This window comes from Calonectris borealis, chromosome 8, assembly GCF_964195595.1.
Source record: "Calonectris borealis chromosome 8, bCalBor7.hap1.2, whole genome shotgun sequence".
NCBI lineage: Eukaryota > Metazoa > Chordata > Aves > Procellariiformes > Procellariidae > Calonectris > Calonectris borealis.
The window spans coordinates 29,792,946-29,818,516 of record NC_134319.1 but is presented as its reverse complement, the minus strand read 5'-3'; the positions used below and the strand labels follow the sequence as shown (position 1 = coordinate 29,818,516).

The window sequence follows — 25,571 nt, the reverse complement described above, 5'->3', positions numbered from 1 at the left end:
GCATAATATCTCCTGTATGTTATCTTGCTTAGGATGTTGTGAAACTTGGTATTAGTCTACATAACTAATATCGTGAGACTTGGTATTAGTCTACATAACTAATATCAAACTTCCTTGTGGAGGCAGGGAAAAACCCTTGGTGCTGCTTTAGTATCTACCATACAATTTAAAATACTAATTCTCTTCTTTATACAGAGCACTTCAGCTATTTTGATGGAAAACATGGACCTTTATATGCTAAATCCATGCAGTACTAAAATCTGGTAGGTTTGCTTGTACAGGAGTGGTTATAATTTTCCGTTGTGATGGGACTGTATGTATCCCGTGGGACTGACTTGACCTTGGTGTGTCTCTGCCTGAAGTGTGTGTGTGAGGAACTTTGACGAATTTAGCACTAGATGCTTTATGTCCCCCATAGAATTCCGTCTCTGGTATTGAGAAGTGAGGTTAAGGGGATAACTTTATTCACTTTAGTATTTATAGTTTTTGCATAATTATAATCCTGCAGAAGAGAAAGCACTGAGTGTTCCAGTGAAGGTTTTGGTTTCTTTCCCCAGCTGTCAAATAATTGTAGGACACATGATCAGAATTTACCATATACTAACTGGTATTTCAGATGTGGTTTAAATGATGTTTGCTATCCTTAGTTTTTAATTCTGTGACTTGTTGCCTTTGAGTTCAAGATGGATGAAGCTTTTGTAGCTGCAGGTGCTACCTAGAGTTACTAAGCTAGATGTGCCCGTAAGTATCACTAGTGATTTTGAAGGGAGCAACAAGTGATGCCTCCTTATTGAACAGCATTTTTGTAGTGTTCTTTTATACCCAGTGAAGGATGCAGTAAGAAGGTAAGAGACTGAGGACTGTAATTGTAGAAGGAAAAGTGCTTTTTTTTTTTTAAAATACTTTCTTTTTGTCTTCAAGGTTTGTTGTTGAGCTCTGTGAACCAGTCCAAGTAAAGCAGCTTGACATTGCAAATCATGAATTATTCTCTTCCACTCCTAAAGACTTTCTGGTGTCTATTAGTGACAGGTATGTTATCAAAACCCACCCTTCTGCATGAAAAATGAAATAATACTTATTAAATGGATGGCTTCATAAAACATGGTCTGTGTATGCCTGTTATTATGCAAAGTGTAATGCATTGTGAAATTACATGGATTTTCTTTGTGTGTGTATTATATTATCAGTTGCTAGCATTTTTTTCCATGGAAAGGGCAACTGTGAGATCCCAGAATACATAGCTTGAGTTCTTTCTATGCTTCCTGAATTTTTTTTTTCTTTGCTACCTTAAAAATGAAAAGGAAAAATTTGTTGAAAAGTAGCAATGAAGCAGCAGAAATTAATACAGTAGCTAGGTAGTGGATGCCAGATTATAAAATGAACATTCCTTGACAGAATGCCACTGGGGTTGTGGGCTGTCTCCTCCCTTGTCATTCAGACCATTTTCACATGGCTTAAGCTGTCTTCAGTGCTGAACTGTGTCCAAAAAAACTCCAAGTTATTTAAAAAGAAAAAAAAAAGCAGTACACCATTGAGTAATTGGAAGGGGTAAGAATATTACTGGTTGGCTGAATGGCTAGTTAAAGGGTGACTTTATCATGTTTTGGGCAATATTGTACCCCGACTGCTTTCCAGGTGTGTGAAAGAGGAGACATTCACACAGTGCATCAAAAAACCTCACTGTCGTCTTCAGATGCTTAAAGTGTCTAGATTCTGATTTTCAACACTTGGTCTGTTGCCTAGTTCTAACTCTGCTTTGCTCACAGTTTTTTTTCTGCTTGCTTACAATAATATTTACAACCTATCACTTATGTGTTGTGTTCTTCAGTGCTCATCTGAGGTGACTTTTTTCAGTTCCAGATACTTTACTGTAGGCTGGCTGAATTTCAGTAATTGGATCAAGTATAGGGCTTCATCCTTCCAGGGCTTGCATGCTGTTTTAAGTATGTGAGGAGGCGAGGTACTGCTGAGGTTTTGAGTTGGGACTAGCTTTATCTTGCAACTCTTCTTTCCATAAAAACCATGTTGCTGGTATCTCACAACTAAAAAAAAAAGTATTTTTTCTGTGAAAAGGCATTTTGGGAAACTAGCAAATGTCTGTGCACAGTGGGTTCTTGCATTTCATTAGCTGACTCCATTGTTTCTTTTCTAGGTATCCAACAAACAAATGGATTAAATTAGGTACTTTCCATGCTAGAGATGAGAGAAATGTCCAAAGCTTTCCTCTGGATGAACAGATGTATGCAAAATATGTTAAGGTAACTTATGCAAAATGTGTTAAGGTAACTTAACACTGCAAAACCATCCATACTTCACAGGGAAGGAAGGGTTTCCTGGGCTTACCCTGTATTACAGAGCATCCAGAGAAACATGTTATCAAAACATGCTTTACCATTAATTGCACTACTTTCGTTAGTGGCTCTGGTGTGATTAGCTATGTACTAATCGCTTGTCACACAATCACAAGTATATTACCTTCCTCATAATGGTAACTGAGAGGATCTTGGGAAGCACCTATTACTTTGTGTCCAAGTACATACTTAATTGATATCTGAATCAAGAAAAATCCAGACAATGTTCTGTATGACTTAACCAACTGTCTCCTGAATGTAAGATTAGAAGTATTGACCTATTTTGTTTTTTGGCTGTACCTGCTTTTTATATATCTATATGTATATACACGCACGCACTCCCTGGAGCACAGATCAGAATATGCATATTTCTTGGTACTTTTGTGCTGTATTCTGCTATACAGTTTTAAGTTAATCTGAAAGAGTAAGCATTTGAATTCTGGTTCTCGTCAATAGACTCAAAATGCAGTTTTGCAGTTACTCAGTCGTAACTGCGACTCATGCAAATTATTTAGGCTTACTGCTACTGGAGCACTTGCCATGATCGCTCTGTCTTCAAAATAACTTGCAGCAAGCTATCTTTACTCAGGAGACTCAAAGAGAATAAAACTCCATAAATAATGTGGTACTTGGACTGGGATAAAAGCTGTTGTGAAAATATTGGGATGTAGTGGGGTTTAAATTCAAATAAAATACAGACCTTTTAGGTCCTCTCCAGTGATGTGTTATCTTCCAATTATGGTGCTGGGGAAAAAAAAAATTTGGTTTGTGCTACTGAATTATGATTTGTGCTTTCATGAAGAAGTAGCTATGAATGATAGTTATCTAACTTCTCTACCCAGAAATTCTGCATGAATCACAGGGTAAAGATTTTATTTATTTTTAATTCTGCTTTCTGGCTGAATGAATGCCTTGAGGTAGCTGGAATCTTGCTTGTCACTGACATTCCAAAATTACACTAGATGCTTCAGCACTTAAGCCCTTGGTGGATACAGTGTTCTGCCTTGAATAATGTAGCATGGTAAAATTTTGAAACGGTTGTTCTTGTAATGTTTTTACTTTATAGCACAAAAAGTAAGGTTCTAAGTGTGCCTAGTCTACAGAAGAAGACTCCAAAAATTTTTTCAAAAAGTTTGATTTTTGAAGTGGCTTAATGAACTTGTTTCAGAAATGACAGAATTTTTTTTTGTAAGAGTGCTTTTATGGGAATAGTTACCTTGATATCACTTGCAGATTATTACAGTCCTTCATTGGTAGTGTCTACATGGTGGTTTAATAAATGCATTCTACACTTTCAAATGAATTTAGATTAAATATCAACGTGTAGTCAAGTTCTCCCTAGAAATACACAGATGACTAAAGCTTCCAAATGTATCATCAGATGTTCTATACGTTTTCTTCCAGTAGCATTTCTATAAGTTGAAGCATGTCATATTGAACTTGAAGCAGCAGCAGTACATAGAATGCATGCTATGAGGGTTTTTTTTTCCTTTTGAGTCACTTTCTGTAATCTGTGCTCCTTAAGGGAAAAAAATACACTTAGTAAATTTAACACACTTAGTATTCTGTCTGCAATCATGCTGCCTAGAAAAATTTAATAACTTAAGTGCATTAATAAAACACTTGTTGCATGTTACCTTCTATCTGCAAGGTACAAGGGCTAAATGAAATCTTGCTGCCCAAGGCAGATGAAGTAGTATTGCAACTTTACCCTTCATAATTTGTCTTCTTAAGCATTTATAGTACTGAATTAAAAAACAACAAAACTCTGTAGTTGCCTGTGGCATGTGTTCAGCCTTTGTACTGATACCTTGTTTTTCTTTTTTTTTTTTCCTCTTTTCCTTTCTCTCGCTTCAGATGTTCATCAAGTACATAAAGGTTAGCAACCTCTTCTTTTGGAATGATGAATGCATGGGGCTTGGGGTGTTCTCTACTGCGACTCAGCACTTTAATGCATGGCAAGAACAAATCTTTCAGAGTTTTTTCTGTTATGGGCAATCTACAAATCCCTTGAGTAAACAAAACTTGCAATTTCAAGATTAGCTGTATATGTTAAATGAACTCTTGACTCTGTAGGTCTTTGGAGTTTTATTTTAAGCAGCTTTTATTCTTTAGGTGGAGTTGATATCGCACTTTGGATCAGAACATTTTTGTCCTTTAAGTCTTATAAGGTAATATCTTTTCTTTTGCTTTGTCTTTCTACCTCCTTGCAGTGAGGATTGGTGTGTTTTATTAATAGTTGGGCAACAAATTCTAGTTTTCAGTTTAAGTTATTTGGAAATACTGTGAATTGAAGTAGCTGCCTAACTTGCCTGCTGCGTAGCGTGCTTCACATCTGTTTAAAGAAGCTTTGAATCTTTTGATTTGATTCTCCAGTATGTAAGGAATAGTTTATATTTGCAGAAGGGGGTGTTAGGAAACAGGAGCATGAGCAGCATTACAGGAGGACGTGAGCATTTCAAGGCTGACCAAGCAAAACAAGGAACAAGTGGTGAACTAAAAAGAGCAGGTGTGGTGAGTGCTTTTGGGAAGCTGCTGTGTTGCATGGCACCCCAGGTACATACAGTTAGTAATACTTGGAATATCTAAATTGGAACAACGGTGTGTGTGTAGTTCAGAAAATAATCAGCCTCTGTACTGCACCTAAAAACCAATTTTAATTTTCCTGTCAAAGCTACGTCAGGATTTGAACTTGGGAAATCCAGTGTTATAAGCCAAACCATATTTTCAGTTGACAAACTGCTTTAAATTGGATTGATTTGATTTTATTTTGGCAGAGCAGGTCAAAGAGAATATAGTATGCAAAGTGAGGTAGTCACGAATAGATACTCCTATTAGTCAAAGGTGAAGCTGAAGAGGAGGCATAAGAGCTCATGGAGAGCTTAAGACAAGGAAGTCTAGGTATGAGTTCAAGTTAAAAAGGAGGAAAAGTCTCTTTGGAATTACTAGAATTAAAAACAGGATCTTGTTTTGGTGCAGGACTTGAAAGCAAGCAATAGGCTTTGTGGATACAAGTTTGAGAAAATAAGCATACCTGCTGCTTGATCTTGGTTAACTGAAGGCAATTATTGCTTATCTAATTTATTTGCTACATATTATATAATGTTAATATTGCTTATCTAACTATAAATTATGTCAAGTAATTACATGACTAATAGACTAATATTAGTTTTTTATTTTAAAACTTTGTTTATAGGGTATTTGGTACTAGCATGGTTGAAGAGTATGAAGAAATAGCTGATTCTCAGTATCAGTCTGAACGACAAGAACTCTTTGATGAAGATTATGGTAAGCAAATAATTTCTGCATTTTTAGCCATTCAGACGTGCCTTGTGCTAGTCTGGTGGCTCGTCGTTTCCCGCATATGATAAATGATTTGACTGCTAAATTTACTCTGTGTCTTGTTGACAGTATTTCAGCATTTCTCGGCTTTTCCAACAATCCTTTTAAGTTTTAAACAATGTGTTGTAACTATTTGGAGGGTTACTTTAAAATGCTGGTAATAAGTCTCTATTTCACTTGGCAGGCTAGGCAATAATATCTTCATGTGCTGACAGTAGTAAAGGATAACTAAAATAATCAAAGCAACTCACACGAAACAGTTTTATTCTGAGTGTCCATAGGCCATCTCCTGAGATAGCTTGTATGACCAATGCTGCAAACAATTGGGAAGGTGCTTGTTTTGGATTGCAGAGTTTGTGTTTAAATAAAAAATATGAAAACGCTTGCCTCCAGCCCTCAGGAGGAGGAGGGGGAAAAACCCTATACGAAGCTCAATGAGCTGTTTGCTGCATCTCTGTCATGAATCCTGGGGAAACTGAAGCCTGAACCCTGAATCTCTTTGGGTTTCTCATTACTTGGAGCTTGATATTTCAGTATGTAATCTCTGACCTTTAACTTTATTTCTGTAGTTTTATTTTCACACTGTCAAACTGACATAGTTGAATGACATGTTAAATCTTGAGGTTTATTTTCTTTGCCCATGACACATTTAATTTTGATAGTCATAGGTGTTCTTCTTTATACATAGATTATCTATTGGATTACAATACAGGGGAAGAAAAATCTTCAAAAAATCTCCTTGGTTCTGCTACAAGTGAGTATGATTTATTAGAAAAAATTATTGCTGTGCTGAACAAAATGAGCTAATTGAAAGTGGGATGACATTTTGTCATACAACAGCTACGATTTTCATATTTTTCTGCTGAAACAATTTATTATAATTCCTATTTAATTGCATAGGAATAAATAGTAAGAATTTGAAGTTGGGGTATCATTTTTAGTGTTCTAAAAACAGAACTTTCCAGTTCTAAGGATCTCTATTTTTTGGAAGCTATACTTTCTGTACTTAAGGATCCTGTGCACTAAATAATATGAATGTTACATAGGGCTGTAAATAACCAGTACTGAAATGCTGTAGAACCTTAATGATTCAGAACTTGGAAATCTGTGCTTAATTAAGGTGCCATATTTATAGGAGGCAATATAAAGATTTACTTAGTACAGCTTGAAAGGAAGGGATGAGGAACACCGTTTCTAAGAAGGCTTTATGTAAATATTGTAGCATCTATGTTCTTCATAAGAGCTGTATATTTTTTTGAGAGAACTAACGGTTGACTGTCTTGTCACTTTTCCATTGGAAAACCTCCAGATGTGGGGTTTGTTTGGCTAAGAATACTTGAATATTCAGTTTTAATAGTATTCTTAACTGCTGAATTATTTAGGATAGTATCAGCTGCCACACAACTTCTTCTGAAGATCTCTTACACTGTACCACTCTTCCTTCTGTCACAGTTAGTGAAGATCTGTTACTGTAGTGTAACAGTGTTTGGGCTCAGGCTTTCCTTTCATCCCATAGTGGATCAGAGCTGCAGAGTTCTTTGCTACTATTTCCTAGAACGTAGTTGTCACTTAAGAACAAAAAGGTCATGACTAGGAATATTGCAGTTTTCAAAGGGGAAATAGATAGTGGAAAAGGCAGTTTATTTCTAAATGTTAGCCTCTCAAAGATGAGAGCAAGCAGTGCATTCTACCCTGACACTGCTTATCTCTTATCTGTGACTTTCAAAGTTTCTTCAAGCTGTCTTGATGAGACGTATTGACATTTTCTGTCTGCGAGTGCAGTATTGTAAGTTTTTTTGTTCACTGTCTGAAAAATGCAGTGACTTTTCTATTGTTTTTTTAGAGTACTAAAGCTATGATGAAAAGATTTGAAACACCTATTACTGATAGTGCTTTTAGAGAGACATGAAACATTGTAGTGATCATTATTTAGTTCTGGCTGGTGGATCTTGTTATTGAGACCTTTCATCTCTGGCAGGGTAGTCAGTGTTCCTTTTTTGAAGGAATACTGTGTATGTGAGTGTCGTTTTTTTTTGTGGTGGGTTTTTTATATGTGCACGCTTGGACAAATGTGATGGACTTCCATTTTTGCATCATTTGTCTTAGACCGATACACAGTGAGGAAGAGAATCATAGAATCATTGAATCATTAAGGTTGGAAAAGACCTCTAAGATCATCGAGTCCAACCATCAACCCAACACCACCCATGCCCACTAAACCATGTCCCTAAGCACCTCATCTACACGTCTTTTAAATACCTCCAGGGATGGTGACTCCACCACTTCCCTGGGCAGCCTGTTCCAAGGCCTGACCACTCTTTCAGTAAAGAAATTTTTCCTAATGTCTAAACCTTCCTTGGTGCAACTTGAGGCCTTTTCCTCTTGTCCTATCGCTTGTTACTTGGGAGAAGAGACCAACACCCACCTCGCTACAACCTCCTTCCAGGTAGTTGTAGAGCATGATGAGGTCTCCCCTCAGCCTCCTCTTCTCCAGGCTAAACAGTCCCAGTTCCCTCAGCTGCTTCTCATGAGACTTGTGCTCCAGGCCCTTCACCAGCTTTGTTGCCCTTCTCTGGACGCACTCCAGCACCTCCATGTCCTTCTTGTAGTGAGGGGCCCAGAACTGAACACAGTATTCAAGGTGCGGCCTCACCAGTGCCGAGTACAGGGGCACGACCACCTCCCTGCTCCTGCTGGCCACGCTATTTCTGACACAGGCCAGGATGCCATTGGCCTTCTTGGCCACCTGGGCACACTGCTGGCTCATGTTCAGCCGGCTGTCGACCAGCACCCCCAGGTCCTTTTCCTCTGGGCAGCTTCCCAGCCACTCTTCCCCAAGCCTGTAGCGTTGCCTGGGATTGTTGTGGCCGAAGTGCAGGACCCAGCACTTGGCCTTGTTGAACCTCATACAGTTGGCCTCGGCCCATCGATGCAGCCTGTTCAGGTCCCTCTGCAGAGCCTTCCTACCCTCCAGCAGATCAACACTCCCGCCCAACTTGGTGTTGTCTGCAAACTTACTGAGGGAGCAGCATCGATCCCCTCATCCAGATCATTGATAAAGATATTGAACAGGACCGGCCCCAGTACTGAGCCCTGGGGAACACCGCTTGTGACCGGCCGCCAACTGGATTTAACTCCGTTCACCACAACTCTCTGGGCTCGGCCGTCCAGCCAGTTTTTTACCCAGCGAAGAGTGTACCTGTCTAGGCTGTGAGCCGCCAGCTTCTCTAGGAGAATGCCGTGGGAGACAGTGTCAAAGGCTTTACTGAAGTCCAGGTAGACCACATCCACAGCCTTTCCCTCATCCATGAGGTGGGTCTCCTGGTCATAGAAGGAGATCAGGTTGGTCAAGCAGGACCTGCCTTCCATGAACCCGTGCTGGCTGGGCCTGGTTCCCTGGTTGTCCCGGACATGAATTGTGAGCGCCCTCAAAACGAACCGCTCCATAATCTTCCCCGGCACCGAGGTCAGGCTGACCAGCCTGTGGTTCCCCGGATCCTCCTTCCGGCCCTTCTTGTAGATGGGCATCACATTGGCAAGCCTCCAGTCGTCCGGGACCTCCCCTGTTAACCAAGACTGCTGGTAAATGATGGAGAGTGTCTTGGCAAGCTCCTCTGCCAGCTGCCTCAGTATCCTCAGGTGGATCCCATCTGGCCCCATAGACTTGTGAGTGTCCAGGTGGCGTAGCAGGTCGTTAACTGCTTCCTCTTGGATTGTGGGGGGTTTGTCCTGCTCGCCGTCCCTGTCTTCCATCTCAGGGGGCTGAGTACCCTGAGGATAACTGCTCTGACTATTAAAGACTGAGGCAAAGAAGGCGTTAAGTACCTCAGCCTTATCCTTGTCCTCGGTGGCAACGTTCCCCCCTGCATCCAATAAAGGATGGAGATTCTCCTTAGCTCTCTTTTTGTCATTAATATATTTGTAAAAACATTTTTTGTTGTGTCTCATGACGGTGGCCAGGTTGAGTTCTAGCTGGGCTTTTGCCTTTCTAATTTCCTCTCTGCACAACCTAACGAGATCCCTGTACTCTTCTTGAGTTGCCTGCCCCTTCTTCCAAAGGTGGTAAACTCTCCTTTTTTTCGTGAGTCCCAGCCAGAGCTCCCCGTTCAGCCAGGCCGGTCGTCTTCCCCGCCCCTTCTTCTTACGGCACATGGGGACAGCCCATTCCTGTGCCTTTAAGACTTCCTTCTTGAAGAACGTCCAGCCTTCCTGGACCCCTTTGCCCTTCAGGACTGTCTCCCAAGGGACCCTCTTGACCAGTGACCTGAGCAGGCCAACGTCTGCCGTCTGGAAGTCCATGGTAGCGGTTTTGCTGACCCGCCTCCTTACTTCACCAAGTATTGAGAATTCTATCATTTCATGGTCACTAAGCCCAAGTCGGCCTCCAACCACCACATCTCCCACCAGTCCTTCTCTGTTTGTGAACAGCAGGTCAAGCGAGGTACCTCCCCTGGTAGGCTCGCTTACCAGCTGCGTCAGGAAGTTATCCTCCACACACTCCAGGAACCTCCTCGACTATTTCCTCTCTGCCGTGTGGTATTTCCAGCAGACGTCTGGAAAGTTGAAGTCCCCCACGAGGGACCTCTGAGGAGGAGATAGTGGGCTTCTCGGACATTTGATCTCGTAAGAAGTATTTTGCAGTCTTCCGCTAGTCTAACCTGTGAGGATAGCTCATTGTTCTTCCTCCTGCCATTCTCCTGAACTGGCAGGCTTCTATACCAACTCTTAATTTTCCCTCTTTTTTCTGCTTCTCCATCAATAATAAGAAACCATTCATACTTCAAGTTTAACATCTTTTGTTCATCATGACTTTTCAAAGAATACAGCCCCAGATAAATGATGTAATTCAGGTATGTAGTTTCTGACATGTTTTGGAGGAAAGGCAGAACCAAGGTTCTGAACAGAGCTTCCTGGAGTCTAAGAAATTTGTCATTACTACTAAAATGCTCCTCTAACTTTATGAACTTATCCATGTGACATACAGTACAGATGTATGTTGGTGGATGGGAAAGAAATCGGCAGAATTGGGCCAGCTTTTGCGTGTTTACAATAAGGTGCTTTTTCCCTGTTCCTCATCTTATAAATAAGCCTGGCAATGATGTTTGTTTTCAAAATCAAGACCAAAGAGTTAGCTGTATCTAATGTATGTGCTGATATAGAGCAGACCCTTTTCGTTTTTACTTCTGTGAATTTTGGGGAGAAAAAACTGTTCTACTTAACAGATCCTTAAAAAAATATGTATCCAAGACAGATTTGTGGATATTTGTTATGATTTTCTTCCAGTTGCCTTGACTGATCTAGATTGCATTCAAGTAACAGATTGTAAAGTGTAGATTTTTTTCTTCAAATCTTAAAATATTTGGAATTGTTATGTTGCAGCAGTATCAGAGCCGAAAGTAAGATTTGGGATTAAGGAGGGGGAGGTATGATGCAAAATGACAGAGAGTCCAGCTTAACTTGAATGAATCTGTAGTTTTCCGTGTCTGTCCTGCTGTAGACATCTGGTGTTCAATGGCAGAATTCTGTCTTGCTCATTTAGCAAATGACACTTCTTGACTCACTTCTTTAGTTCTATTATGATAAATGATCCAACCTGTCTTTATTAGACATCCTCCATCTGAGTGTTCAAGCTCTAAATTTCTGGCCTGGGACCTCCCTCAGTGGTTCACACACTCAGACTGTCAGAAAATTCCATGCTTAAATATTCTTCTGTTTGTCTTACTGTTCCTTGGTTTCAGTGGACGAATCATCAGTGAGTACTTCTCACTGGTGTTAGAAGGTCTAGCTGGTAAAGGTTAGATATGGGTTTTCAAATATAAGTTTCTAGCTTATAAACTTATCCTTCAAAAGCAACAGATGCATCCAGTGTAATAGAATGACCAGATTTTTTTATGTCCTTATGCTGTGATTCGTTTCAAGCAAGCGTTACAAAATGGCAGATTGCTCAGTGGTGCCTGTCTCTGGACCCTCTGAATATATCCTCTTTGATAAGTTGTTTTCTCTTTTAGATGCTATCCTAAGTATGGTGAATATTGCTGCTAATATGCTCAGAGCCAAAACTGAAGAGTCATCTGAAGCTGAAGGTATTTTTTTTTTTTACATGAAAAGCATTCTGGAAAGTTTTAATTTCTCTTTGTTGTTTTGTTTAATTTTTTGTGAGGTGTTAGATGATCTATGTTTAAATTACTTTTTTCATCTTTTATGGCATACCTGATTAGTGCCATAGAATTTGTATCCTACTGACTGTGAAGAGTGGAACAAAGATGCTGAATTTGCTGAGAAGGGAATGGATACAAAGATAATGTATATGTTTGTTCAGCTATATTTGGAGATCTTTTACTCTCTGTATTACCCAGCTTCAGTCGTAAAGTCTAACTTGCTGCTTCTTCCTGGAATTATTTTGAGACTGTCCATAACATCGTATGCATAAACTGTCAGTAGCACTTTCATTCAAATAACTTGGACATCTGCAGTTAATTTGGTAGTGCAGTTAATAATCTAAAAAAAACCCCGACCCCAAAACCCCCAAATTTATTGAAAACAAACATGGTTCTTGAATTTTTATGTTCACATGTTCCTCCTTCCTGCAGCAGGGAACAAAAGTGTGTCTGAAAATGTCACTGCCACCCCTGCAACTTCAACAGCTGCACCAAGACTGCCTGAACCAACTCCTGTTCCTTCACCAGAGTAAGTGATTGGTGTTGGGGGTCTTTTCAGTATGTCCCTAGCAGAGACTAACATGCACCAGTCTGGAATCTTTGGTAGTAGAATGCTCAGATATGGCACACTGCCTTAAACAAGTAAAAAGGCAGGTATTTGGTGAAATCTGTGGTATGGTAATGTACTAATCGGGAAAATTTATTGCTGTTATTACTGTTCATAGCTATTTCCATTATGATATGTTTTGTATTAACACTTGACTAAATGTTAAAATGCATCACTAACTTTCTCAATTGTTTGTGTTACTTTGTTTAGAAGAAGTAGGAGGAGTGTTTTGCTCTTGGCTATTGCAGATTTCTTAGGTGGAAACTGACTTAATATTGTTCCAGGTTTTGCAGGTTGTCTCATGCAAGGGAGACTAATTAGGAATATAAGTCGTATTGCTGAAACTTCAGTTAAATTGTATCCACAAAAATTCTGCTTTAGAAGCTTATATATTTTTTGCCAGGCTTTCCTTGATGAAAATATGTATGCAAAGATACGGAATTAGTTTGGGAGGAGGAGTTGAATATAGGTATTCTCTGTTTTTTTTTTTTTCCCAGTTGATTACAATTGTTTAGAATTGATTTGGCTACTTAAAGCTGAGACTCTAGCTCTTAAATGTTAAGACATGACTTGTGCTGTATTTAGTAGTTTTATGGTTTCCTAGCACTTTGATTGTTGAGAGACTGAAGGAAGGTCAGTGGGAAGGTTGTGATTCTTGTATTTGCATTTGAAGATTGCAGCAGAAGAGTAAGGTGCTAGCTATGTACGAACTTAGCGATATTTGAACTGGTGACTTTTTTCAGGGGTGGGGGAAGGGGCAATATCTGATTGAGAAAGCTTGATGTTTCAGAAAGAAGGGTTGAAATAATTTGTTTGCAAATTGGGATTGGAAAACACCAGAGAAAGTAATAACTTACAGAATTTATGACTGTATCCAAACTGGCCTTTGGTCACTGGAATAAGATTTGCTAATTTTCTAAAAGATCCTACTTTTGCAGTCATCCAGAGCAGGAGTGTAAAAGTAACATCCTGTCTTTAACTCTTTTGTTGTAGACTTGTTACTACAGATATTCCACAGATAGATAAAGAGCAATTAATTGTGGATTTGACAAAAGAAAGTCCTATTGTTCAGCTAGTACAAGAGTATGAAGAAGATACAAGCCAGTCAACGGTTACCTTGCTGCCCAGTGATGATCAGGAAGAAGAAGCATTGGCATGGTTTGAACTTGAGACGGAAAAGTACTGCTATGACATGGCAACAGCATGTTGTATTTCCACCTTTTCAGAATATCTGTTTAAATGGTGTTCAGTTGCAGTAGCCATGCATCGGCAGCATAGTAAAAGTGAAGGTAAACAAGGGCAAGATTACTCTGCTGATGTTCAGCAGCCGCAGGCGGTTCTGTCCGAATCTATACATACGTCAATAGATGAGCCTCTGCCTGAGCAATTAGACAGCAAAGTTGAGAGACCATCGGGATCTACTGTTGCAGTTGACTTCAGCAGTGTGGTCCATGAGGAGATCAGTAATGACACCACAGATTCAATTGAACTGGAACCAAGCCATCCTCAGACTGTCTCTCAATCCCTCCTCTTAGAAGTTACTTCTGAAGTTAAGCCGTTGCCAACAACAGACATGGCGTTGGAGCCTGCAAAAGAAGATGCAGGCCAGGTAGCACCAAGGGTGACTCCCCAGGTGGATATAGCCGAGATCAGTGCAGAAACAGAAAAGGCTGAGAGCTCTGGTGCAGAAGAAAACCCTGTAGCTTCTGAGACCAGTGTGGCCTCTGAGGTAAAGGAGATGGGCACAAGGGAGACTATTGCTACTCCAGTGGTTTCAAAGCCTACAGAGACTGTTCTGCAGCCTGACTATACAGTAGGCATGTTAGCCAGTGATGCTGGGGAAGGAAAGGAAAGCACTGCAGAAGTGCAGAAACCTGTTTTGCCTCCTGTTGAGTCTTCTATATCTGCCGAAACAAAGGAGGATGATCAGGCAACTGAAGAAGCTTTAATGGCAATTCCGGTCTCTGGGGGACCGCAGAGAACAGCTACAGACTTCTATGCTGAATTGCAGAATTCAACAGATCTAGGCTATGCTAATGGAAATCTTGTTCACGGATCTAATCAAAAGGAGTCTGTCTTCATGCGCCTTAATAATCGCATAAAAGCCCTAGAAGTAAACATGTCACTCAGCAGCCGTTATTTAGAAGAACTTAGTCAGAGGTAAGTCTGAGGAAGACTGGTAAGAGTCTACCGTATGTAAACAGGATTTTAGCCAGCTATACAAAGGAACATACACATACAGAAAGTAGTACAGTGGAAGCAGAGTATAATGTAAATCACAGCGTAAAGCTTTATGGAAAACTGAGAAAAGTACCTAATCCTAGGTAGCTACTGGAGACCTAGACGTCTGCAGGTGGCAGGGGTTCCCTTTCTGTATTTCAGGTACAATCACATTTATCTTGTTTTGAGGAATATTGCTGTGGGTTTTTCAAAAGGATAAAGTGTTGCGGGGATGTAAGCACTAATCCTGTCCATAATCCTTTCAGCAAAAGGGCGCATTCTCCTGTTGCTGTTAAACTGAATGACACAGACCTACAATGCCTTCTTTACTGAATTGATTGTTTCCACTTAAACTACCGTGTTATCATCTGTAATAACTCTTGTTGAAGAAGGGAGCATGGAGAGGGAACCAAGAACGTTCTGTGAGGGATGTATATATATTAGTGTTTATCTGTGGTGCTCCTTAGCCATAGGAGGATCAGGAAATGTACCAATTTCAGAATTGGTTCCAAGGAAGGGGCTCTTCGTTATATTTACTGTTGTGTTGTCTGTCATGGCAGTCAGTGTTTGCAGAGAATTCTCCGTAGTGAATTCCAGTAAATTGGTGCTAAGCTCTAAGGTGTTGAAATAGATTTGACTTTAACCTTGGAAAAACCCCACAAAAAACCTAGAAAGAGACACATCTGTTTTATGTGTGAGACTTAAAAGGAAATACCACTTGATGTTTAAATAAAACTTATTTGGGCAAAGAGAAGCTTTCTGCTGGCATAGTCATATTTTCTGAAGACAAGTCTAGTGCCAAGGAGTTTTATGAACTAGTATTTCAGACCTTTACGCTCTTTATTTTAGGTACCGAAAGCAAATGGAAGAAATGCAGAAGGCTTTCAATAAAACAATAATAAAACTTCAGAACACCTCAAGAATAGCAGAAGAGCAGGTATGGTTTGTTGGAGTACTTAAGTGTTTTCCTAATTAGGAAAGTTTACTTTTAAGAAAGAGTTGCAAGGAGGTGCAGAAATTCTCTTCCACTTGAAGATTTTTATTAGCTGTGTATCTGCCTTTTAAAAGCATCCATTTCATGCTTCCCAGTTTTTTTTCTGTAATACAATTTTTAGGTATATTCCGAGTCGTTTTAGAATAAAGCAATTTCCAGCTCTGTTTCCTGATTTTGTATTTGAAGAAAAAAATCAATTGTCAGCTGGTAATGGCTAAAACTCTTAAATATCTTTGCCAGTGAAGAAATTATCCAGGTCATTTCCAACCCTTGTTTCTTGGTTGTAGCTGCATTCAAAACCATTTTTTTAACTTAGTTTATTTTTTATTTCTGATTTAAAGTATGGATAGACAATTGCCCTGGTGCTGCTGAAGAGACCTAGCCTTTAGAAAGGGAGAGGAGTACAGTAATGGCTTATGCCAAATTTGCACTTGAAAGTGTAGTGCATGTAACAAAAGCTTTAGTTCATTCTTTAAAATATGGTTTAATAAAGTGGGAGCTGAAGGAAGTTTTCCCTGCTCTGCCATCCTAGCTTTCTTGAGCAGCTGTGAAATACAGTGCTAACTGCAGTGCTGAATAATCACTAAAGCAACTGTGCATGTGGCATAGCAGACTTAATCCCAGACTGTCTGAAAATTTCTGAAGTGCAGTCCCAGGCTTGTAGTTTGCTCATCCATCAACAGTGAAGAAAATCGCAACTTTCCTGAGATCATACCCATGCTCTTTTCTACTTTTTTTGAACAGTATCAAACACTGGTCAGTCTGAGGTGCTCCTCTTGGTTAACCTCCCCGATATTCTGCTTACCTTTCTTCATTTCTCATAGGATTAAGAATCCTGTTAGGGCTCTTTCCAGGAAGGAGATGATAGCTGCAAAGGACTTGTTCCTGCCTGGCTTGGGCTCCTGTCATTAAGTGGCTGGCTACCTGATCCCAGAGCAGAAGCTGTGCGTCAGCCCTTAGACTTTAGCTCTGCCTATCATCTGCATGTGTATTTTGTAACATGACAGTACTTAACTTCCTGATAGCCATCGCATGGAGCTGGCTACTTAATCTGCTTTTAATGAAGGTAGCAGAAGTCACTGTAATGAAGTGCACTTGGCATAATGTTACAAAATGTTATTTGATAAGTAAAAGTGTTGATGTTTTTAAGTGTGTATATGACTAATGTGCTTAAGCAGTTTGCAAATGTTATATGAAAGTTGTGTTGAAAACAGTGCTGAATAGGTCATGTGGCTAGAAAATGCCTGGCTGTGTCAGATAGAATGCTAACTCGGTACATGTGAGAGTATACGATGGTAGGAACCTGACAACTAAATAGCATGGCCATGACTCTCTTGAATACAGGATCAGCGGCAAACAGAAGCAATCCAGCTGTTACAAGCACAGCTCACCAACCTGACGCAGCTAGCTTCCAATCTGTCAACAACTGTGGCGGAATTAAAACGTAAGGTAATTATAATTCAGCAATATGGCACGAGAACTCAAAGGAAGCAGATGCATAAACATATCTCAATTTGAAGAGGCCTGGAGTCTTTAAATGAAGCTTTTCATTTGAGAAGTTGTCTGCAGCAGCTGACCAAGGGAGGGGAGGAAAGTTTGAGTAGCTTGAGCTGTCTTGTGCACAGCAAGATTGGTAATAATTTCTACTACAGCCCTACTAGGCCCATGGTTGTAGTCTGAGCTAATGATAAAGATAAAACTTAGTTAGAATAACTTAATATCTCAGCCTTCCTGTAGTGCATTGGAATTGATACTGTTCTATGAAATGATTCTTAATGAAATTAGAAGACTAACCACTGATTTTGAAATGGCAATAATGGGATTTGTTGCACATACAGAATGTTTGACATGTCTGAGGGAATGGTAAAGTTCATGCTTCAAGAACTTTTCCGGCACTTGCTGCATTATATAACTAGTTGTATTGCATGGCTTTGTTACACAGTTTCAGTAAAATGGGATGCTTTGCAGTATCCAGCACTTACATCATCCACTTAAATATTAACAGACTCTTGCCATAAGAGGTTTAGTGTGCAAGAGCGGACTGGCCACTGTTAGAACTGGGCTGTAATAACAGACAAGTATGTGGCGGGTTGCACTTTTAGCTGCTGAATGGGAGGCTTATATGGCTAAGGCACCCTTCTCCTTTCCTCTCTGCCAGTTGTCTTTCAAGATTAGGGAAATCTTGGAAACAATATTAGGAACATACTCTCTCAGATGTTTACGTTCTCCAGCCTGGGATTTCAAGCAGTGCTATAAACATGACCTTGGTTTTTGTGCATGTTGCCAAAGACATCTCTTAAGCTGTTTTCTAACACTTAGTGAGACTCCGTCTTTGATGCCTGGCTGGCTAAGCTCCTGTTCATGAGTGCGGTGGTTTTCATAGAATCATAGAATCATACAGGTTGGAAAAGACCTCTAAGATCATCGTGTCCAACCGTCAACCCAACACACCATGTCCACTACACCATGTCCCTAAGGGCCTCATCTACACGTCTTTTAAATACTTCCAGGGATGGTGACTCCACCACTTCCCTGGGCAGCCTGTTCCAAGGCCTGACCACTCTTTCAGTAAAGAAATTTCTCCTAATGTCCAATCTAAACCTCCCTTGGTGCAACTTGAGGCCGTTTCCTCTCGTCCTATTGCTTGTTACTTGGGAGAAGAGACCAACACCCACCTCACTACAACCTCCTTCCAGGTAGTTGTAGAGCGCGATGAGGTCTCCCCTCAGCCTCCTCTTCTCCAGACTAAACAACCCCAGTTCCCTCAGCCGCTCCTCATAAGACTTGTGCTCCAGGCCCTTCACCAGCTTCGTTGCCCTCCTCTGGACACGCTCCAGCACCTCCATGTCCTTCTTGTAGTGAGGGACCCAAAACTGAACACAGGATTCGAGGTGCGGCCTCACCAGTGCCGAGTACAGGGGCACGGTCACCTCCCTGCTCCTGCTGGCCACACTATTTCTGACACAGGCCAGGATGCCATTGGCCTTCTTGGCCACCTGGGCACACTGCTGGCTCATGTTCAGCCAGCTGTCAATCAGCACCCCCAGGTCCTTTTCCTCTGGGCAGCTTCCCAGCCACTCTTCCCCAACCCTGTAGCGTTGCCTGGGGTTGTTGTGGCCGAAGTGCAGGAGCCAGCACTTGGCCTTGTTGAACCTCATACAGTTGGCCTCGGGCCATCGATCCAGCCTGTCCAGGTCCCTCTGCAGAGCCTTCCTACCCTCCAGCAGATCAACACTCCCACCCAACTTGGTGTCATCTGCGACAGGGATTTTAACCAGGATTTGACAGTGGTGATCATCAGGGTATGTTAGATGAGTATCCTGGAATTGGAACACATGACTTTCCCTGAACTCAACTCTGGTCATCTGAGTCTATTAGTCTGAGACATTTGCATGACAAACGGGAGGTCGTGTTCCTTGTCTTTTCTAAAGTCTTTGTATGACTTCTAAGATCTCTTAGTGTGTTTAAGATAGATTTTTATAGGAAAACAACTCTGCAATTCATTTTTTTTAAACATTATCTGCAAAATACCCTTGGATTTCAGCTTCCATATAATTCTAGTAAGTGTTTCTGTCAATCTTCAGAAATGAACATACTTGAAAAAAATCCTTTTGCTAGGTTGTGGAATGCAAGAGTAGTTAGAAAGATGAAAACCATTGAATCAAGTGACTATAATGATATTCTGTGAAGTACTGCAACGTCAGCTGATGAAAAGCATCCCATAAAATTGAGATAGTATTACATCCATGTCAACTGTAAAACAGAGAAGTTACTTCCTTAGTACACTTTCTTAAGGAAAGTATATTATTTAGATAGGTTTGAATGCTCTTTGCAAAGGGCGGCTGCTCCTTTAAGTTATGGTAGTACCGTAGTCAGTGAAATCTTGTCCTGTGTTACCAGCCAGGTGGTTTTCAGCCTTCATTCCTTGAATGCTGTGTAGCCAATAGACTACATCAAACCTCTGAACAAATACTCAAATTTGAACAAGCGTTTGCTGAAATTGAAGGAAAGTGACTTGAGAATATGTGAATTGTGTTCTTCTAAAGATTTTAACATTTAAAACGCGAGAATAATAGTATCATTAAATTATTCTTTGTCTTTAACAACTATATCAAATTCTTCCAGGCTTCTGATCGGCAGACTTACCTTGTCATTTCTCTGGTTCTGTGTGTCATTCTGGGCTTGGCGCTTTGTGTGCAGTGGTGCAGAAGCACTTCTCAGGTCTGTGAAGATTACCTCTCAAAAATTCCCAAAAGTAATCACTACCCTAGCCCCAAAAGGTAATGTATTTCTATTTGAAACTTAATTGTTCTTGCAGCTTTTATTGATATTTCCTAATTCAACAGGGACATCTGCTTTAATTCTGAGTCGTCTTTCTGCAAACTCAAAATTGATAGCAAAGAGCCATTACTGCTCTGTAGTAAGGCTCTCCTAGGAGCATTTTGGGGCTACTACACTTAACGTGCCTTGATAGCTTGTTGCAAATATAGTACTGTGCCTGTTTGCCAGGCTTTCTTGGGCACCTCAGCAAATAATTCTGTCCTTCTGCCAAAGATGTTTCTTAATGAAAAACGCATATGACAAAGTCCTGAGAAAAATGTGTTTAAAAAAGCTTTGTGGATTTTTTTTCCTAGATGTTTTTCCTCCTATGATGATATGAATTTGAAAAGAAGAACTTCTCTTCCACTGGTCAGATCACAGTCTTTTCAGCTAGCTGGTAAAGAAGGTATTATTCACATATCGTACATCTAGTCTTTAGTGTTACTCTATTACAATGTGTGTGTTACTGCAAGTGTATGAAAATGGAATTGCAGGTTAATGTCAAAGTACACTGGATTATAGTAGTTCACATATACATTCTGTAGGATAAGGTGGCTCATGAACAGGTTACCAGACACTCACAGAACTCTGCTAAATTACGCTAAAATGTTAAACGTAGTCTTTGTTATCGTTTATACTCTACAGATGTTTTCTTAGGGTTAATAGCAATACGTGCAGGTGTTCAGGTCTACAAAGCTGTGAAGCTTGCAGAAAGTGGCAATTTTTTTTTTTTTAATGCCAGACATGGGAAGTCTGAATGCCCTACTTCTCAGAAGGCCTGATAGCCTGTCTTTGAAACTTGGCAGATAATTAGGATCCAAATTTATCAACTGTAGTAAGAAAATATAGACTATTTATCTTGTCTTGGGTATGAGGAATAATCTGGTCTTTTCAGTGTTCGTGTTACACTTGGGACAACTGAATTTTGATTTCTTAGGCCATCATCCAAAACCAAAAGTGTTGCAGATTATAGTAACTACCCAGTATGCAGCTGACACTGCTTTTCAGGGTGCAGCAAACTTGCTTCATGTTTTTTTGTACTGTGAATAAACCTGCGTGAAAACATCATGAGTTGAATTGGGAATATGCTGCGATAGAGACTAGCTAAGGCGTAGACTATTTTTTTGCAAAACCACACTTTTGTGGAATTCTCCCCTGCTTCAGCTTGGAAGAATGATTTACAAAGCACTGATGGAGGAATGCCAGACCGGTCTCATGTCACTCTGAACATCTGTGTCCTTGATAGGTACACATGCTTCTAGCATCTGTCCTGTCATGGGCAGGCTGCACATTAAACACTATTATATTGGTAACAGTTCATTTTCGTAGAAGCTAACTTTTGCTGACTACTATTCCTTTTCCCCAAGGGATGTTCTCTGCACCTCTCTTATGGCCTAATCTATCAGGAGGTCAGGTGTTTTCAAGTGTATATCACTGACAGCTGCTGTGACAGCATAGGGGAATTCCTCTGTGTGTTGACTTCATTTTCAGTGTTCATGTGTTGTACCTCCATTAACTTATAACGGGAGCAAAAATGTGTGTGATGAGTGGAATATTTTGTCATGTCATTATTTATTTAGAACTGTGTTGCTCTAGAGCTGGCAGTGTCGGGACTGCTAAATTTACGTTCCCTCTCTTACAGTGGATCCAGAGGACCTGTACATTGTAGAACCCCTGAAGTTTTCCCCAGAGAAGAAGGTACAGTGGCTGTGGGGAGGGCAGGCTGAGCTGAGCGTGTTTCTGCTGGCAGGTGGTGCATGTCTCGGCTGCTCTCCCCTGCGCCGGTTCCTAGGCTTGGTTTTTATGCTCCGTTTGCCTTCCAGAACCTAACTGTTCCTCTTTCTACTTGTGGTTTCAGAAAAAGCGATGCAAATACAAAAGTGAAAAAATAGAGACTATTAAGCCAACAACAGAGCCTCTGCATCCAATAGCCAACGGGGAAATTAAAGGAAGGAAGCCGTTTACGAACCAGAGGGACTTCTCTAACATTGGGGAAGTTTATCACTCTTCGTATAAGGGTCCTCCATCCGAAGGAAGCTCCGAAACATCATCACAGTCTGAGGAGTCCTATTTTTGTGGCATTTCAGCATGTACGAGTCTGTGCAATGGACAGACCCAAAAGACAAAAACTGAGAAGAGGGCTATAAAACGAAGACGGTCTAAAGTTTCAGACCAAGGGAAGCTCATAAAAACTCTAATACAGACTAAGTCAGGGTCAATGCCAAGCCTGCATGACATAATCAAAGGAAACAAAGATATAACAGTGGGAACACTTGGTGTCACGGCAGTTTCTGGACACATCTAAAACTAGCTGAACTTCTCAAACAGGAGAGTGTTTGTTCGTTTGAGAACAGTCTGTGGTATTCTGTGGGAGGATAGTGGGAGACGAAGAGCTCAACTAATTGGAAAGTATTCAGAAATTTGGTTTCTGCCTTTTTAAATAGATGGGATTGTGTCAATCTTGGCTATAAGCTGCAGCTTTACAAGGCTGATAATTTCCTATGAGAACAGCTTGGGGGGAGGGAGGGCAGGGTTCATTTTATAAAGGTTTTTTTTCACAGTTCCTGGGGCAGAGATTTTTTTGAAACCCAGTTTGTTGGGTGGAATAGGGATAAAAGCCTAATCCTCTTCCTTTAGCTTTGTTCCTATTTCTTGCACCTTCCCATATTTATGTGCCTTTTGTCTATTTATAATGCCACTGGAAGAGGGGAGATACAATTGTTTGTCATTTGATTTATTTTGTAATTTCTCTAGCTTTTTTTGAAGATGCAACACTACAGTGCTGTAAAGGGACATGTGTTGGCCTTCAGCTGGACTCAGTAATGTGGACTGGATACTGTAAAAATACTAATAGATGGACTTGCCTGACTAGATTCTGGTTTTGCAAACTCAATTGAGAAAGATATCTGACTAGGGATGGTAATCACATTTATTTCCACCTTCAGTTACAAATCAGAGCTGTAGTCTGATGTGCTAAATGAATGACAGTTGCTTTTTAGGATTTCCTGTGTACGATGGGATCTTAGGATGATGAGCGCATTTGTTATCTAAATTGCCTGCTGTAGTTCTCTGAAGGAAGTGATGGGGAACGCTCACTGCCTCTGTGCGGATTGTTCAGGAAAAAGCTCAGCTGAAGAAGCGAGGGCGAGCTGCTGCAGCTGGGCCGTTCTCCGAGCCAGCTCTGGATGTATTGAGTTTGCAAAGCCTGGAAGTCTGACCAGTCAGGTCAGTTCAACGTGGGTATTTCCATAACGTTTGCTTTTGTATTGGCTAACAAATGTGCAGTGTTTGTATGGTTGGTATTTTCATATCCAAGTGTTTTTTATTTTGACTGTGATTGTATATTTGGATACTATCGGATGTGTGATTGCTAAAATGTTGAGTGTGTATCTGAGCGAGTGGAACAAAAGGTTACTCCTTTTGGCAGATGTTACAGGTTCACGTTGTAAAAAATAAGTTAACTTATTGAGCACTTTTAGTGGTACCCTTTTTAACAGATCTAATGCCTTTCCTGGGTATTGTATGTAATGTGACTTATTTAAGCCTTTGGTTTTTTTGCTGCTTTCTTGTTAGTTTATGAATACTTTAAGGTGATGTACTTTTGGAGTTGATCTGCACAATTAGCCAGTCAGAGCACATGAACCAGACGTGTTGAACGTGAATTCAGAAGGGTTTCAAACCTGGATAAGGAAAATACATACCACCTGAGTGCAGCATACAGTGTTGTGGAACAAGAGTATGTAACTACAGAGCTGTAGTGCCATTAGAAACTGTGAATTTCCAAATAAATCTGAACACTTTGTCTTTAATTTACTGGCATTTTTCCTTTGAAAATGAAACTTGTGGCTTAATTTCTTCTCTGAGAAGGACTAGTCTTTAAATTTCAGTGCAAAACTAGGACTGGGGTCTTTTGGGCCATAATAAGGGGTTCGCAGACTTATTTGTCAGCCTAGATGTGTTTGTCTATTTAAAAAAAGAAAAGGGGAGGAGGGAAGCTGAAGGCTGAGCAGTGGTTTGTCTGAAAGTTCAGGAATCCTGGCCATGTAAAACTGCTAGAGGTTTCCAGCAGGTGTCAGTTCACATCTTGACCTGGGGGATCCTTAGAAGTGGTAGCTTTCTGTGAGGATGACTGCATGAAATTACCTCTTGGTACTCAGAGCTAAGGTTTGTGAAGGATATTAAAGGCCATTAAAAGAAAATGTTAGATAGTCACTTATCATTTCAAACCAGCGTTGTCAGCTTGAATTTTGCCCCTTACTGGGCCCTTCCTCCTAACTTATTTCTAGCAAGCACAGCAGCACTGCATGTGGCCAAAGGCTGAATTCACCAGCTGTCCAGCATCTACTCTTGTCAATTGAGACCTCCCCAGCACTAATTTCTTGCTTGAGTGTCTCAAGACTCTCTGCTTCATCATAGGGAGTGCTGATTTAAAAAACAATTGAATGTGGTGTTCGCTGGGGGGGTGGGGTGGTGGGGTGGTTTTTGGGGGTGGGGTGGTTTTTTTTTGTGGTGCAGGTTTTTTAATTAACTGGCCTTCCTCTTGATCACTTGTAGGAAGTGTGCTTTCCTTTACTGCCCTGGCAAGTTGAAGCTGGACATGGCTGAATTCTTAAAACAGCCTATCATCACTATCTGGCTATAAACCAAAGACTGACGGACCTAAAATATGCCAGTAGGTGTAGAATGAGGTCAAATGAGTCACGGTGCAATACGCAGGCGACAAATGTGTCTCTAACAGGGGGGGCTTATTTCTCCTTGGGTTTAGGTGGCCTGTAAGTGTTGGATGAAAGTAAATTTAGTTGTGAAACTGAAATTAAGCCAAAAATGGTGGTGGCCATATATGTTTATCAATCATACAGTGTGAGCGTACAACTTTGGGGCAAGGAGGGGTTGCCTTTCCTGGAAGCAGCAGTTCTGTGGATGGCCAGAAATTTCTTCCTCATCCTTTTCTGTTTTGCGGTAATGGACAACTTCTTATTCTGTCCTGCGTGCATTTGCTTCCCGGGCTGGAGCACCCCACGGCACTGGTGAGCAATCCTTGAAGTTCCCTTGGAGATGACAGTTGAGGAGTTAGCAGCACTCCTATGTGTCAACAGGAGCTTGTGTGAATTCAGCTGGTGTGATGGGGAGCAAAGGTGCAGACTTTTCCAGTATCTTAAGTATCTGGCTAACAGAAATTTGGGTCATACAGTGAAAAATGTCAGCCTAGTTTTTTTTGTCCTGGCTCAGCAGAGATGGCTGTTGGCAGCAATGACTCCTGTGAATAAAGCACATCTATCCCAGAGTCGCTGCTGGTGCGTATCAGCCAAGGGGTGACTTTCATACTCTCATAAGTACGCTGCCTAACCATTTCAACTATGTCTAGGTCTAAACTTTCCAATCAAAGTACAGGTTATGCTTCAGCCGCTGAGAAAGCCAGTATCTGAAGGAACCTACTGAGCTTCTTGTGCTATTGCGAACTCGAGAGTGTTTGTTCTGGCAGTAGACTGGAGATTGAACCACAGCTTCTGCCTGCTGCTGCTGTGCTGCTTTTAATTATTTGTAACCACTTTTTTTTTTTTAAAAAGGCTCTTAATGTC

The 25,571-nt window shown here is 40.7% G+C and overlaps 1 protein-coding gene across 8 annotated transcripts; it reads left to right on the top strand.

The window, feature by feature from the left end:
• The first annotated feature begins 174 nt into the window (after window positions 1-174).
• SUCO (SUN domain containing ossification factor) lies at window positions 175-23,801 on the top strand. 8 transcript variants are annotated; one of them, XM_075156668.1, is made up of 16 exons: window positions 175-263; window positions 922-1,029; window positions 2,153-2,258; window positions 4,209-4,229; window positions 4,467-4,522; window positions 5,548-5,639; window positions 6,382-6,447; window positions 11,702-11,776; window positions 12,287-12,380; window positions 13,452-14,618; window positions 15,528-15,615; window positions 17,017-17,121; window positions 19,798-19,952; window positions 20,307-20,398; window positions 21,635-21,690; window positions 21,851-23,801. In XM_075156668.1, exons 1-16 carry the CDS (start codon window positions 214-216, stop codon window positions 22,295-22,297), a joined length of 2,778 nt encoding a protein of 925 aa, XP_075012769.1. In that variant the 5' UTR covers window positions 175-213; the 3' UTR covers window positions 22,298-23,801. The 8 variants fall into 8 exon arrangements, with proteins under 8 accessions (XP_075012769.1, XP_075012768.1, XP_075012770.1 ...); XM_075156667.1 differs by having other exon boundaries at window positions 12,284-12,380; XM_075156669.1 differs by lacking the exon at window positions 4,209-4,229 and having other exon boundaries at window positions 12,284-12,380.
• The last annotated feature ends 1,770 nt before the right edge of the window (window positions 23,802-25,571 follow it).